The following is a 17155-nucleotide window of genomic DNA, read 5'->3' on the forward strand; positions in this document are numbered from 1 at the left end:
CAAGTAACTATAAGACGGGTGCGGGTACAGTATAAAGGCAAAACCCTTCACATACCTAGCACCCGCAGGGAATTGACGCCAGGAATACCTTGGAAGTAAAGTAACCGTAAGACGAGCGCTGGTACAGTGTTAAGGCAAAACCCTTCACATACCTAGCGCTCCGCTGGGAATTGAAACCAAGAAGGATCTTCTGGGCAATGCTTGCGGAAGCGGAAATAACATCCCCGCATAGCGGGAACGTCGAGAACTACGTTGTTTGAAGCTCCAGGATGGAATTGGTGATTTTAACATAATTGATCACTATGTTCAAAACTACCAAAACCTCATGGAGAGTCCACACAAGTGGGACTCAACGCTCCTGACTTGCGAGGAGGTTACAGACCTACCCGCATCATACCCAAAGACCAAGCAGGAAACTCGGGAATTTCTGCAAGTGATAAGGACTTCCGCGGGAAGAATCCCCATGGAAAACCTTAAAAAACCCTTTTCAAAACCCTTTGCCTAAGTCCAAATGTTCACCTCACTTTATTAAACACGCATGAGAAGAACATTGGACTGGGGGGACTTGAAGAGGTAGGTCCCAGCAGAGCCCAGTTGGACCCGCAAGACTCACCTCAAACAGGGACGTCTGCGCAGAAACCAACTGGATCCGCAGGACCAACCATGCTCAGAGACGTGACGTCCTTACGCGCAGTACGCAAGCTGGTCCCGCAGGAAATGCCTCCCAATGGTGAAGGACTCCGCCTGTCCCCGCAGCCTCGGATACAAGCCATTAGGGAAGGCCACCCGCGCAGCAAGGCTACACGCACAAGACACTTAGCTCTCAATCGTTCAGTGTCACCTGAAGGAATGAGCGAAGCCGGGAACAATCCCGCACAAGGGCGGGAGGGGGAATACTCCCGCCCAAATAAGCCAGTCCGTACGATACAGGAAGATCTTCTGTACTGTACCTGACGAGGTATGGGAAAAAGATCTGACTAAAGATACGACAGCTTATAGACAACAGTATGGCGAGCAGCATGCTCCTACACTGTATGTCACTGTTAGCCGCTGCCTACTCACCAACTCTTGTCATACCACGTGCGTAGCTGACAGTTGGTGGAAAAGGAATAGTATACAGCAGGCCTGGTCGCTATCAGCCGCTACCTACCCACCAACTACCAGCAGGGCACGTGCGTAAGCTACTGTTGGTGAACAGGAACACTGTTGCAGCCGGCCATACCTCCTTGGAAACCTACCTTCGGCTATAAATACCACAAATGGTATGACCATCTCATCTTATCTTGTATAATCATATCTTATCACATTACCATCATATTATACCTGATATCTGCTCTAGCAATCTCTTAATATACTTTTATATTTAAAGAGCAATCTAGTCTGATTCTCACGTCGGAGGGTGGTCACAAGGAGGAACCCCCCCCCCCCCTTCTCAGTGACGAGCTCACGGTGTCTGTTTTGCAGGTTATCAGAAGAACCATCTTCTAAGGGTCTAACCCCTCGTGGGAAACATCTATCTAACCCCCAGGTTATCAGTAATCTGCCCGGGGTCCGGTTAGTGTTTCTTCACAGGTTCTGGACAACCAACAGAATGTGTAAATTAAATAATATCAAGTGTGAGGTAAGAATGACTAGGCTTTAGATTCAAACTGTATGTACTCACTAGAATTACAAGTAATATTAAATGTGTTAGAAATAAATGTTCCTAAGTTGGGATTTAGGTATGTTTTAGATTATTCAACTGAGATTTGAAACTTAATGATGAATATTTGCATTCTCAAGTTTGCAGATTGAACAGTCTACGTGTATTATTGTCCTATCTTTTTATACATTTGAAGACGGATTGAACGTTACAGAAACATCCATGGTTCATCTTCTCCATATTTCTTGTGGTCATGTTATTAATTTTAGAAATGTTGTTAGTCATTTTCTTACTTTTTTGTGTCATTTATCGTTTAAAATTACTTGTGATTAGTTTTATAAATTTTTGGGGCCTTGAATTGGTTGTCTGTGATATTTTGTATATGAAGTATGAGCTAATCTTATTCAATCAATTTCTTCGTTTCTTTCTTTGTTTTTTTTAAATGTAATTTTTTCTTCCTCCATCATTTTGTTGCTTCTACTTTCCATTTTAAGGTAAGCACGCATCATGTTTGTGTAAATGTCATTGGTAACTCTTGATACTTGGTGTGATCACAATAAATGATTTTATTCGAGCATATTCATATTTGTTTCCCTGAATCATGTATTAATTGCTTGAAGTGTATGAGCAATCATGATATGTATTTCGATTAGGTTTTATAACGAAAGCAATTTTAATGAAAGATATTTTTTTTTATTTGTGGATGAATTTTGCAGCAGCACGCCTATTTTAAACACTCGGGTATGACTGTATGAGTTTTCATGTTCTATTGTAGTTTTGTTCTTTTAGTTTTTAAAATCGTATTCACATCTTACATTTTTACATGTATTTTCCAAAAGGTGTAGGCATTTAACAATGGCCCTAAATTTGGAACCGGAAACAAAGTTAAAAGCTTCAAACGCGAGTGAAATTATGCATGTACCTCTTGACTGCCCTATTCATTCAGGTATGTTATTGCCTATTTTCTTTTATTATGTTACTTTTAGTGGTTTTATGTATGGTTTTGTCATAAGATTCGATGTGAATTCAAATTATTATTATCATTTTTTTAGCCATTATAACATGAACAAGGAACAATCATAGGAGAAAGTTTTTATGCAAACACCATTTTTTTAGCCATTATAACATGAAGGCAGCAACTAAGGTGTTGAAAAGGTTGCCGGCGACGGAGAAGGTTTGACTGAAAGCTTTCAGGTCTTGGTGTATTGCTTCTTTATGTTATCAATTATTAGTTTTATCTTCCTTTTACCATCGTCTTTTGAGAGGGTAGTAAATATACTTGACACTGTAGCAATGCACATATCATTTGTTGTGATGTTAGATCACGAGTGTGACAAGTTAGTGAATGAAATGTTTAAAACATTTTTAATGTTGCAAGGTTCGGCTTTTTAATTTTAGCTTTAATGTTGAAACTTGAATAATAAGTGTGATAATCGGCTGATTTGTTTTGTTTTCTTTAGTGATGAGCATACCTAAACTGTTAGTGTGGCCATAGATATGGTTTTGCGGATTGTGTCGTAAAGGGTTTGGTTTTGTGACATTTGCTGACGATGGTGTTGTGGATCATGTTTATAAAAGGTCAATGAGATATGTGGATAGGAGGTGGTTGCAAAATATATTGATTTTGAACTTGTGATCTTATATTATTATGTTTTTAAATATTAAAATGCATGTTCGGTTACAGATGGCAACAAATTCAGCTACACCGTTTGTGATGGTGGTGGTTCAAGTGAAGGCAACTACTATTTGCACACCCCGCTCGAACTAGCATATGGTAGTTATTGCCCCGTGCAAGCTTATGGCAAAAAGTATAGAAGCTTGGATTTTGCTAATGTAAGTATAATCATATTTTAAGCGTTATTTTAGACTTTAGTTCTTTTAAGTTTTGAATGCGTATTTAGTCTCACTTTTTTATTGACTTACCTAGAATATTTAGACTTTAATTCTTCTGTCTCAAAAAGTTTTTTCATAGTTGCATTTTAGTCTCACAATTTTTTTTTATTTTCATATGTCATTATTTGACTGTTGTATACTGAGTGATTTTTTTCCTTCTTTTTTTGTTATGACAATATAACTACCTTCTATTAAGTACGTCCTTGAGTTCCAAGAGACGCTTATGTAACTCGCTTAATAAACGATCCTGTGACCTTTATACGAGAGCCTGTAATTATAAAATAATATAATTGTTTTTGTTTAATCTTATTGGTATATAACATAGTAAATATATATAGTTATGGTAAACTGTCCACGAATACAATCATAAACGCTTACATGCAATGTTTTTAGAACCAAACCGGACATCGAACCAAGCACTTGACTGGTAACACGTTTTCCTAACCAGACTTTGACAGAGTTGCAGAAGACTTGGCCAACAAATTCAATTTGTGAAGAAATACTAATAGTTTTGAAGGGGTTGTAATACGGGTCAAAATTTTGACATAAAAGGCACATCAAAGATGAAAGAACCAGTCACCTGACCTCTTTTGAAACGCTTTGAACCATGTTTTCATACATGTGAGTAATCATGAGCTTCTGATAACCTCATGCTTCATCTTTTGTATAGCTTGGGACTAAATATATTAATACTTATGTATAACTAAATAGTCCGAATAGGTTTAGATAGTTAAAATCACATTATAGTTGCATTGTGCGGATGAACTTTTGTATATCAAATAAATTGTTAATGTTTGTTACTCGCCTCAATGGGAAACTAAGATTGCTAAATTATTTGATAGACACATGCAAAAGTTATTGCTTGACACTGTAGTTCTTTTCCACCCGGGTAGAAAAGCCCGCGCTTGGCAACTTGAAACCTTAATGCTGCTAATACGAAGATTGTTTGGATTTGATAAACTAACAGAAAAAGACCGCGTAGTAAATTGTTTGCGCCGCCGCATCGCGCGGGTATCATACTAGTATATATATATATATATATATATATATATATATATATATATATATATGCTTATGATATTGTGTTGTGTGCTTGAGTAAGTATATAATATGGTTTTAACTAAACCAAAGCCGTCAGTGGGTCGTTGAACACTAAAACTAATAAACAATTTAAACATTTTTTGAAAGACTGAAATACTGGTGTGAACACTTTAAGTTGAAAGAACAGCTTAAGATTATTGTGAGAATAAATAATTTAAAAACGTGTACTAAATGAATAGGACACGAGACGTGTACGAAAACCGACAATAACAGTCAAGGTGAGTTTCTCAGAAATCCCCACCAGTTTAAATTATTTTAAATGATTTATAATTGTTTTTGGGGCGAAACACGTTTGTGTGAAAACACATTTTTATCTTAACAATTGTGATATTGTAATAGCTTTAAATTTGACCGACGTTGGTTAACGTGGTCGGGCTGACTAAAATAAATATTGAGAGAATTAGTGGTTACCGCATCCTTATAATTATTAACTGTAAAAAAGCATAGAAATATTGATAGATCTATCGGGTGACGCCCTGCCTACCGACCAGTCGCGCTAGTTAAATGTTGGGGGGAAAATATTTTGAATTATTGTACGCTTTGATTATAGGTTTAGTAGCATTACATTTGTTATATTCCTTACTAGTTTATAACTATCACAAATATTGAAGAATAAAATGTTATATTTCGAGAACTATCGTTGTAAGACGAAAGGTGTCCATTTGGCTTGTCGTTGAGGAGACTATATGATTTTTAAACAACTTTCGTGTAAGTTGGCCTTGGTCCCGTGGGGTCAAGGTAAAACATAAATTTTGATTTTGTATGGACAAAATAGTTTCGAATTAGAGAAAGTGAAATTTAATGAAAATAATATTTTATATTAGTAAGAACTCCCCAACCTTTGTGTTGACGTATATTTTAAACTTGTTTTTAGTCATAAAGCTCCACTACCAGGGGTTATGCGCCACGTGGCGCCCAGTTAGAGTTATGGTTTTTTACAAAAACAGGCTGTAGTCATAACTCTCCACTACCAGGGGTTATGCGCCACGTGGCGCCCAATCATTATTAATTTTATTTGTTTTTTTTAAATGCTAAATCATTTAAATAAATTAACATAAAATTAAAAATTACATTAAACTTCCAAATAAAAAATACATTAAACTAAATTAAAAAAAATACATCAAATTAAAATAAAAAAACATAAATAATACTAATAAAACTAAAACTCATTTATATTTTTCTAAAATTTTCGCTCGTCGATTGGCTTTTAGAGATTGGACTATCGGGTTGTCTTCGGATAGCTCGTTTGATAAAATCTCGATGTCTTTGTCCATCTCATTCCTTCGAAGTAGGTCGACGGCGTCCAAATTTACTTGAAGTCGTTGGGTTCCAAGTTGGTGTAAATCTTGGAGTCGAGAGTTCATTAATTGGAATTGGCTTTCCAATTCGGGATTCGAACCCGTTGCCGACGACGAACCGGCCCCTTTCCCCTTTCTTTTGCCTTTGGTTCTTCTACCCCCCGGCCGAGGCATGTCGGTAGTATTCACGGGGTCATTATCGCTTAAGTTGAAGTTTCGAGCGTCGGAACGGGGTGTGTCTGGATCAACCGAAGACGATGTTTTAGACTTTTTTTTACGCGGACCACCTTCGGCTTCGGCTTCGGCATCCAACACCAAGCCCCATTTTGGGTGAAACCTCAAGAGGTCTTTCCAAATGCCAAAGTAGTTGAAGGTCCCGCCGACCTTATGTTGAAACTCAACCAACGCGTTCTCCATGACTTCCGCGTCCGAGACACCGCTACTCCTAGTTCGATTCATCCGAGAGAAAACCGTATGGAAAGCCATGCATTTGGTGTTTATGTCGCCCCATTTCGACAGTAACGAATCTTTTTCTCGACGTGAGTCCCCGCCAAGGTTGTGAAACCTCTCTATAATTTTGTGCCAAAATACCCCCATTTTTTGATAGTTCGCTAAAAAAATAAAACATTACAAGTTTAATGTTTGTTATAAGAAATTTTAAAAAATATATATGCATTTTAAAAACCTACCGCATTTGGCATCTTCCGATATCTAGCACCAAGCATGAGCACATAGTACGCACTCGTCGATACTCCACGCTATCACCGTCTTTTTAACCCGATGTTCGCCGGCGGGCTTCTTTCCGTGTTTTTTCGAACGTCCGCGTTGGCTCGAACCGCATACGGTCTCCGGGACGGGTTGTGTCTCCGGCACGAACTCGACCTCGGGTTGGGTCTCCGGGGCGGGTTGGGAACCCGAACCGGCAAAAATGTTCGCCGTCGGGTTTTGGAAACCGGGCACCGCGTTTGGAATAGAGTTTTGTAGATATTGAAAGTAGGCGGCCATTTAAGGGTCAAACATTTGCGGGACGGGTATGGTTGGCGTCGGGGCGGTAGATTGGTTCGGTTGTGGATTTTGGTTGCCTTGACGGGCATATTGGCCGAAACCGAGAATATTTTCGTTGTTGTTTGGAAACATGATGGTAGAAATATTAGTGTAAAAGATATAAATATTTGTGTAAATTGGTATAGTTGGAAGGAATGTGTATAAAAATATGAGTTTGGTTTGTTTATATAGTATAAATATAATTAATATTTTTTTTTAAAAAAAAGCCCAACGGCTCCAAACCCACCCAACGGCTACTTTTTTGATTTGTGTGCCCTTATTCCGCGCTTTGTATACAACGTAGCTCAAAAAAAATTGCATAACGCAGGGGGGCGGTGTACCCCCCGCATTTTCCTCCTTGACGCAACAAACAACGCACCCATTACGGGTGGTCTTAATTGCTTGAAGTGTATGAGCAATCGTGATATGTATTTCGATTAGGTTTTATAACGAAAGCAATTTTAATGAAAGATAATTTTTTTTATTTGTGGATGAATTTTGCAGCAGCACGCCTATGTTAAACACTCGGGTATGACTGTATGAGTTTTCATGTTCTATTGTAGTTTTGTTCTTTAAGTTTTTAAAATCGTATTCACATCTTACATTTTTACATGTATTTTCCAAAAGGTGTAGGCATTTAACAATGGCCCTAAATTTGGAACCGGAAACAAAGTTAAAAGCTTCAAACGCGAGTGAAATTATGCATGTACCTCTTGACTGCCCTATTCATTCAGGTATGTTATTGCCTATTTTCTTTTATTATGTTACTTTTAGTGGTTTTATGTATGGTTTTGTCATAAGATTCGATGTGAATTCAAATTATTATTATCATTTTTTTAGCCATTATAACATGAACAAGGAACAATCATAAGAGAAATTTTTTATGCAAACACCATTTAAGCTCTACCTTTCTTTTACCATCAAGGTGTTGGTAGACTGCTTCGCGAGGAAGGCAGCAACTGAGGTGTTGAAAAGGTTGCCGGCGACGGAGAAGGTTTGACTGAAAGCTTTCAGGTCTTGGTGTATTGCTTCTTTATGTTATCAATTATTAGTTTTATCTTCCTTTTACCATCGTCTTTTGAGAGGGTAGTAAATATACTTGACACTGTAGCAATGCACATATCATTTGTTGTGATGTTAGATCACGAGTGTGACAAGTTAGTGAATGAAATGTTTGGAACATTTTTAATGTTGCAAGGTTCGGCTTTTTAATTTTAGCTTTAATGTTGAAACTTGAATAATAAGTGTGATAATCGGCTGATTTGTTTTGTTTTCTTTAGTGATGAGCATACCTAAACTGTTAGTGTGGCCATAGATATGGTTTTGCGGATTGTGTCGTAAAGGGTTTGGTTTTGTGACATTTGCTGACGATGGTGTTGTGGATCATGTTTATAAAAGGTCAATGAGATATGTGGATAGGAGGTGGTTGCAAAATATATTGATTTTGAACTTGTGATCTTATATTATTATGTTTTTAAATATTAAAATGCATGTTCGGTTACAGATGGCAACAAATTCAGCTACACCGTTTGTGATGGTGGTGGTTCAAGTGAAGGCAACTACTATTTGCACACCCCGCTCGAACTAGCATATGGTAGTTATTGCCCCGTGCAAGCTTATGGCAAAAAGTATAGAAGCTTGGATTTTGCTAATGTAAGTATAATCATATTTTAAGCGTTATTTTAGACTTTAGTTCTTTTAAGTTTTGAATGCGTATTTAGTCTCACTTTTTTATTGACTTACCTAGAATATTTAGACTTTAATTCTTCTGTCTCAAAAAGTTTTTTCATAGTTGCATTTTAGTCTCACAATTTTTTTTTATTTTCATATGTCATTATTTGACTGTTGTATACTGAGTGATTTTTTTCCTTCTTTTTTTGTTATGACAATATAACTACCTTCTATTAAGTACGTCCTTGAGTTCCAAGAGACGCTTATGTAACTCTCTTAATAAACAAGCCTCTCTTAATAAACAAGCCTGTGACCTTTATACGAGAGCCTGTAATTATAAAAAAATATAATTGTTTTTGTTTAATCTTATTGGTATATAACATAGTAAATATATATAGTTATGGTAAACTGTCCACGAATACAATCATAAACGCTTACATGCAATGTTTTTAGAACCAAACCGGACATCGAACCAAGCACTTGACTGGTAACACGTTTTCCTAACCAGACTTTGACAGAGTTGCAGAAGACTTGGCCAACAAATTCAATTTGTGAAGAAATACTAATAGTTTTGAAGGGGTTGTAATACGGGTCAAAATTTTGACATAAAAGGCACATCAAAGATGAAAGAACCAGTCACCTGACCTCTTTTGAAACGCTTTGAACCATGTTTTCATACATGTGAGTAATCATGAGCTTCTGATAACCTCATGCTTCATCTTTTGTATAGCTTGGGACTAAATATATTAATACTTATGTATAACTAAATAGTTCGAATAGGTTTAGATAGTTAAAATCACATTATAGTTGCATTGTGCGGATGAACTTTTGTATATCAAATAAATTGTTAATGTTTGTTACTCGTCTCAATGGGAAACTAAGATTGCTAAATTATTTGATAGACACATGCAAAAGTTATTGATTGACACTGTAGTTCTTTTCCACCCGGGTAGAAAAGCCCGCGCTTGGCAACTTGAAACTTTAATGCTGCTAATACGCAGATTGTTTGGATTTGATAAACTAACAGAAAAAGACCGCGTAGTAAATTGTTTGCGCCGCCGCATCGCGCGGGTATCATACTAGTATATATATATATATATATATATATATATATATATATATATATATATATATGCTTATGATATTGTGTTGTGTGCTTGAGTAAGTATATAATATGGTTTTAACTAAACTAAAGCCGTCAGTGGGTCATTGAACACTAAAACTAATAAACAATTTAAACATTTTTTGAAAGACTAAAATACTGGTGTGAACACTTTAAGTTGAAAGAACAGCTTAAGATTATTGTGAGAATAAATAATTTAAAAACGTGTACTAAATGAATAGGACACGAGACGTGTACGAAAACCGACAATAACAGTCAAGGTGAGTTTCTCAGAAATCCCCACCAGTTTAAATTATTTTAAATGATTTATAATTGTTTTTGGGGCGAAACACGTTTGTGTGAAAACACATTTTTATCTTAACAATTGTGATATTGTAATAGCTTTAAATTTGACCGACGTTGGTTAACGTGGTCGGGCTGACTAAAATAAATATTGAGATAATTAGTGGTTACCGCATCCTTATAATCATTAACTGTAAAAAAGCATAGAAATATTGATAGATCTATCGGGTGACGCCCTGCCTACCGACCAGTCGCGCTAGTTAAATGTTGGGGGGAAAATATTTTGAATTATTGTACGCTTTGATTATAGGTTTAGTAGCATTACATTTGTTATATTCCTTACTAGTTTATAACTATCACAAATATTGAAGAATAAAATGTTATATTTCGAGAACTATCGTTGTAAGACGAAAGGTGTCCATTTGGCTTGTCGTTGAGGAGACTATATGATTTTTAAACAACTTTCGTGTAAGTTGGCCTTGGTCCCGTGGGGTCAAGGTAAAACATAAATTTTGATTTTGTATGGACAAAATAGTTTCGAATTAGAGAAAGTGAAATTTAATGAAAATAATATTTTATATTAGTAAGAACTCACCAACCTTTGTGTTGACGTATATTTTAAACTTGTTTTTAGTCATAAAGCTCCACTACCAGGGGTTATGCGCCACGTGGCGCCCAGTTAGAGTTATGGTTTTGTACAAAAACAGGCTGTAGTCATAACTCTCCACTACCAGGGGTTATGCGCCACGTGGCGCCCAATCATTATTAATTTTATTTGTTTTTTTAAATACTAAATCATTTAAATAAATTAACATAAAATTAAAAATTACATTAAACTTCCAAATAAAAAATACATTAAACTAAATTAAAATAAATACATCAAATTAAAATAAAAAAACATAAATAATACTAATAAAACTAAAACTCATTTATATTTTTCTAAAATTTTCGTTCGTCGATTGGCTTTTAGAGATTGGACTATCGGGTTGTCTTCGGATAGCTCGTTTGATAAAATCTCGATGTCTTTGTCCATCTCATTCCTTCGAAGTAGGTCGACGGCGTCCAAATTTACTTGAAGTCGTTGGGTTCCAAGTTGGTGTAAATCTTAGAGTCGAGAATTCATTAATTGGAATTGGCTTTCCAATTCGGGATTCGAACCCGTTGCCGACGACGATCCAGATAGTTGGACATAATGTTTTAAAATAATATGTACTCTGACGACTTGGAACTTGTGTTTTCAATAATAAATGTCCAACTTGTACATTAATGTTGTGTGTTTAAATTTTGTATGGCTAATCGGCGTCTGTCACCACTCGAAAGTCTTAATTAGACTTCCCTGCTAAGTTAAGTTTTCGGGGTGTGACAGAAGTTGGTATCAGAGCCAACGATAGCGAATTAGAAATTTTTGGTGAAAAATTTTTAAACTATAACTTGAATATTTAAACACAACATTAATTTTCCCACTTCACGAAGCTAAGATAAATGAAAAAGTTAAACTTCATTTTGTTAAAGTATAGATTATATTATATGATTACTTAGCACAAGTTTTTGGTCTTATGTCACAGTTGTCTGAACCTAGGAACATTGTTGACCTCTCCGACATTGACTCTGATGACGAGGCGAGGGATATACCCTCCCCAAAATCGGAACTAGAGGATACACCCGAGAAACAACTCGAAATGGCACAAGCTGCGTTCCGACAGCTCACTCACCCGCCCATATCGGGCAATTTCTCCACTTTCGGCCACATGAGTACTTCAGCGATTGGTTCAAACAATGGCTGGGTAGAAGCCGAAGGGGCACCTTCACTTGCTAAGACTACTACACCCTCAGTTCCCCTACCCCCAGTCAGCCAGTTCAGACGAATCACTATGGAGACTGGTGGCTCTTTCTGGAGAGTTGAGACCTATAGGGCTGAGTTCACTTTGTCTGAGGAGGCCATGGCAGCTTAGCTGCTGCGGAAGTCGCTAAGGCAGCGGTACTTGTCTCCGCACCTACTGGTAGTCCATCCTCGGTGACCTCACAGCCTGTACTCGCCCTACCTATGTCTGCTACACCTACTACTCCGGTCACTGCTACCCCTGCTCCACCATCACCGACCGCGAACCCTTCTCCTGAACCGGTGACACCTAAACCACTTAAGGTGTACACCCGAAGGGGTAAGCGACATGTGGAAGGTGGTACTGGTCCTTCATCTGCTGGTGGATCCCCACCAAAGATGGATAAGACTCAGTGGGTGGAACGATGTTCTCCATGCGACCACCACATGAGCCACATTAAGGAACGACTAGCCACTCAAGACTCTGTTATCGATCACCTTTGTAGTTGTCACACCCGGCCCTGAACGGCGGAAACAGCCGGGCGCGCGCGAGTGGGGATTGATAATTAAGCACGGGCCATTGCAAACATTCAAAGTAAGATTTTCATTGCGCATGAAATGTTTAATACAAATACATTACATTGTTTAAAAATTTCATAAAAACATCCAAGTATAAAAACTGTTGAAGATTTCTACGCCATATCCTCTTGCGCGGCGGGAACAACCGTGCGCATCGAAGGGATAGAACTAAAATCTTCCAAAAAGCTAGTTTTAGATGTTCAGCGTGAGGTGCTCTAAGTGTGACTCCATGCGCTACCTAGTTATCTCCTGAAAGACACGTAAAAACATTTGAATCAGTATAAACTGAGTGAGTTCACAAGTTTTAGTAACTTGATAATTCGTATTGCATCATAGTCTTGATATAAATCATTCTGAAACATAATTCTGATAGCATCATTTCAACACGTGCTTAGCAAAACATAGTTCTGATAACATATTCTGATAAAATCGTTCCGCGGGCTACGCGCGAACATTTCTGGGAACTGTACTCGTCTGTGTAAGTGGCGCTGCCACTACGAGCGAAATAAGTAATACCGTCCCGCGGGTTACGCGCGGACACTTCTGAAAAACCGTGCTCGTCTGTGTAAGTGGCGCTGCCACTACGAGCGAATAATACCGTCCCGCGAGTTACGCGCGGACGTTGTGCCGGAAAACAAGGCGCTCGTCTGCGTAAGAGGAGCGACCTCTACGAGCGGGCTCAATCCCATAGTACTGCCCCGTGACATGCTAGGCACTCGTCTGTGTAAGAGGCGCGACCCCTACGAGTGGGTGGATCAAACCAGCAGTCCCTACCCTTAGAGTTCCAATGGTAAAGTGATCACTTACTCGAATCTGGTGCACTAACATCGAAAACCATAGATAACCGTTGCATTGCTCGTAAATATACCATAATGAAACATTATTTAAACACATAATTGCTTGCATTGCTTGTAAGAGTATCATGATAAAACATAATTTAAGTACGTGTCCCTCGCCCCGAAAACAGTTTAAAAATAGTGAAAACAGTGAAAATAGGGGCTGTGAGACTCACCTGTGGTTCTTGTTAAGGGATTACTCGGGATTCGGGTTTTCTTGGTGTTGGCCTCGGAATTGAAGGTCTAGTAACAGGATCGGAAATGAAATGCTTGGGAGATGATTAGTGCAAGTTTGCAGTTCTTTAAGAGAGAAGTTTGAAGTGTGTTTGGGTGATAATTTGGGTTACATATTTATAGGCAAGATTTAGGAAACACAATCCCTTGCTTTAGGGGATTGTAATCTTTTCATATCTAGGTGTAATGATGATAAAGTATGGAAATTATTATTATTTATTTAAAAGTGGAGGTGATTGGTCCTAGGGAGTGGATAAAAGATTCTGATTTGATTTGGACAGGACATGCAGGTCTGTGGTTGGTGGGAGTAGGGTGGCTGACAGTTGACTTTTCATGTTACAGTGTGCTTTTTCAGGTACTTTTGTCAGTTGTACAGTAAAAGTGGAAATCTCTGAAACACGCTACTGTTTCCTTTTGGGCGGGAATAATCCTCCTTAAATCTGGAGATTAGGCTAAGTGTTCTGCGCGTATATCTTTGTGCGCATAGCTTACTGCGTTAAGGACATTTCTTTGCTGCGGGTAGGTACGTAACCTTCTCGCAGTCAGGGACATTGAGTTTCATTTGTAGATTCTCCAGGTGGTCTTGGTATTTCAACATAGTGATCAGTCATGTTGAAGTCAATTCCATCTTGGAGCTTCAGACAAACTAGCTCTCAATGTTCCCGCCATGCGGGGAGGTTAGTTCCCCTTCCGCACGCGCATAAACGATTTGGGATGCACCCGCCTTAGCATCATGCGGGACGGTCATCCCAATAGACAACATAAAGTTAAGTTACATGAAAACATAAAGCCAAAACATTCGCGCATGGCGCACATAACATATGCCCACGCTGGTTCTTACATCGCGCGCTCGCGCAGGGCGCACATAACGTGCCCGTGCTGATTCTAACATAGCGCGCTCGCGCAGGGTGCACATAACAAATGCACGCGCTAATTCTAATATGGCGCGCTCGCGCAAGGCGCATATAACATAATTACCTAATAATTAGGTTGATTACTTGGTTTATAGGATTGGGAAATTACCGGGTGTCACAGTAGTCGCATAACCCACTTGGAGACGACGGGTATCTTCGATGTCCATACATTCTCCACTATTCTACAGAGGCTTAGGAGGGTTGAGGCTCACATGACTCATATTAGAAGGGTATTGGGATTGCTGCCACCACCAGGTCCATGATGGGTGGTAATGGGTATTAGTAGCTAAGGGGAAGTGATGCTGTTGAAGATGGGATGTTAGTTTCTTTTGATGTTTGTTTGTTTGTATATTTCCTTGTATGTTTCATAGGCACTTTAGGCCTATTTATACTTGTGTTTGGGAAAATTCTAAGACAATATAGGTACTAGTATGTATCGGTACCAAATTTTGGATGTTTAATATATTAAGAATTTTCCTTTATGAATGTGCATTGTGTTATTTACCATGCTTGATCATTAATTAATTATTAATTGTGATATTAATTGTGTATAATCTAATATTTCTTTATTTTTTAAAAGAAAATGCCACCATGGACTAGGAAAAGCACCGCCCGAGGTTCTGGTTTACCCACGACGCCTGAGGAATTAGCCCAATTAATTGCACAACATGTTAATACTGCTATGGAACAGCAGAATGTTAACCGAAATACTGACCCCAACCAAGGTCGAAACATGGGAAACGAAACCGGGAACGGTACTTCGATGGGTACTGGTACTGGAACTGCTACGGGTAACCCCTCAGGGAGTCAATTACTTGGATGTAACTACAAAACATTCCAAGGGTGCGGTCCTAAAACCTTTACGGGAGCCGAAGGTCCTTTAGAGATTGTAAGATGGATCGAAAAGATGGAATCCGTGAAGAAGATTAGTAACTGTTCTCCAGCCGAAAGAATTAAATACGGAGTTTGTTCTTTCCAAGATGAGGCTTTAGAATGGTGGAATTCTTTAATCCAGAATAAGGAAGAAGAGGCAGCATATGGCTTAACTTGGGAGCAGTTAAAGGACATGTTGTTACAAGAGTATTGTCTTAGAAACGAACTTTAGAAAATTGAGTATGATTTCTGGCATTTAGATATGGAGGGAGCTGACGTTAATACGTACACGTCACGATTTAATGCGCTCGCTAGACTGCTACCTCGTTTGGTTACCCCGGTATATGTTCTAATCGAGAGATACATATGGGGTTTAGCACCAGAGATTAGAGGGATGGTGACTTCCTCAAAACCCGATACGATTCAGTCTGCTCGTGCTTTAGCGAAAACCCTCACTGACGATGCGGTTCGTAAAGGTATTTTGGTTTAAAAGGATGCCGGAAAGAAAACTACTGGAGATGGAGGAGAATTGGAGAATAAGGTTGTCGATGTTAGAAATAACAAAAGGAAATGGATGGGTAACTCAGGAGGTCAATTTAAGAAAGGAAAGAACTAAGGATCAGGTCGTTTGTTTGTTGCTAACCCTAGAAACACTAATCAAACATCTTGATGTAACACTTGTGGTAAAATCCATTATGGTACATGTAAATGATGTCCGATCAATGGATCATAGTGTGAGGAAATGTTATGAATGTGGGATTGAAGGACATTATAGGAATGAATGCCCAAAACTTAAGGGTCAGACTTCAAAGGGGAAAGCATTTGAGATGAACGCAAAGAAGGCACGTAAGGACTCATCTGTGGTAACTGGTACGTTTCTGGTTAATAACCATTATGCTTACATTCTTTTCGATACGGGTGCTGATTTGAGTTTCATCTCAAAACAATTTGAACCATTACTTGACATTAAACCCAGTAAATTAGAAAACAAATATTCCATAGAATTAGCCAACGGGAAACTTATAGAAACCAGAGAAATCATTCATGGATGTGCCATTCAACTGGAAAATCGAAAATTTGAGATCGACCTTTTGCCAGTTGAATTAGGCAGCTTTGACATCGTTGTAGAAATGGACTGGTTATCTAGGAATCAGGATGAAATTGTCTGTTCTGAGAAGTTAGTTCGTATGCCCATTCCTTATGGAGAAATTCTATCAATCCGTGGCGATCAAAGCAACGCAGATTTGAAATTTGTCAATGTGATGAAAGCCCGGAAGATGTTACGAAAAGGATATCCCGCTTTCTTAGCCAATGTAGTCGAAACCAAAGCCAAGGAGCGTAAACTCGAAGACAATCCAGTTGTTCTAGATTTCCCAGAGGTATTTCCTGAAGATTTGCCTGGTTTACCTCCAGAAAGACAAGTTGAGTTCAGGATAGATCTTGTTCAAGGCACTGCACCGGTAGCCAAATCTCCGTATAGATTAGCACCGTCAGAAATGCAAGAACTTTCCAATCAACTTCAAGAATTACTGGATAAAGGCTTTATTAGACCTAAATTTTCACCCTGGGGAGCTCCATTTCTGTTCGTCAAAAAGAAGGATGGATCATTCCGTATGTGAATCGATTATCGGGAGCTGAACAAGCTAAATTAAGAATTGGTACCCACTACCGAGGATTGATGACCTGTTTGATCAGTTGCAGGGATCTAGCTATTATTCAAAAATCGATCTACGTTCTGGATACCATCAACTCAGAGTAGCAGAAGGAGATATTCCCAAAACAGCGTTCCGAACTCGCTATGGCCACTACGAATTTCTGGTCATGCCATTTGGAATGACAAATGCTC

The 17155-nt window shown here is 38.5% G+C and overlaps 1 protein-coding gene across 1 annotated transcript; it reads left to right on the plus strand.

The window, feature by feature from the left end:
- Positions 1 to 15803: 15803 nt before the first annotated feature.
- Positions 15804 to 16848, plus strand: LOC143631008 (uncharacterized; the record flags this gene model as incomplete). The annotated part of the gene is made up of 1 exon (XM_077099875.1): positions 15804 to 16848. A coding segment is annotated over exon 1 (1045 nt), but the record flags the coding sequence as incomplete, so codon positions are not given.
- Positions 16849 to 17155: the final 307 nt, after the last annotated feature.

This window comes from Bidens hawaiensis, unplaced genomic scaffold, assembly GCF_021521415.1.
Source record: "Bidens hawaiensis isolate Kalapana, Puna unplaced genomic scaffold, B.hawaiensis_p1.1 tig00005922_1, whole genome shotgun sequence".
Classification (NCBI taxonomy): Eukaryota; Viridiplantae; Streptophyta; class Magnoliopsida; order Asterales; family Asteraceae; genus Bidens; species Bidens hawaiensis.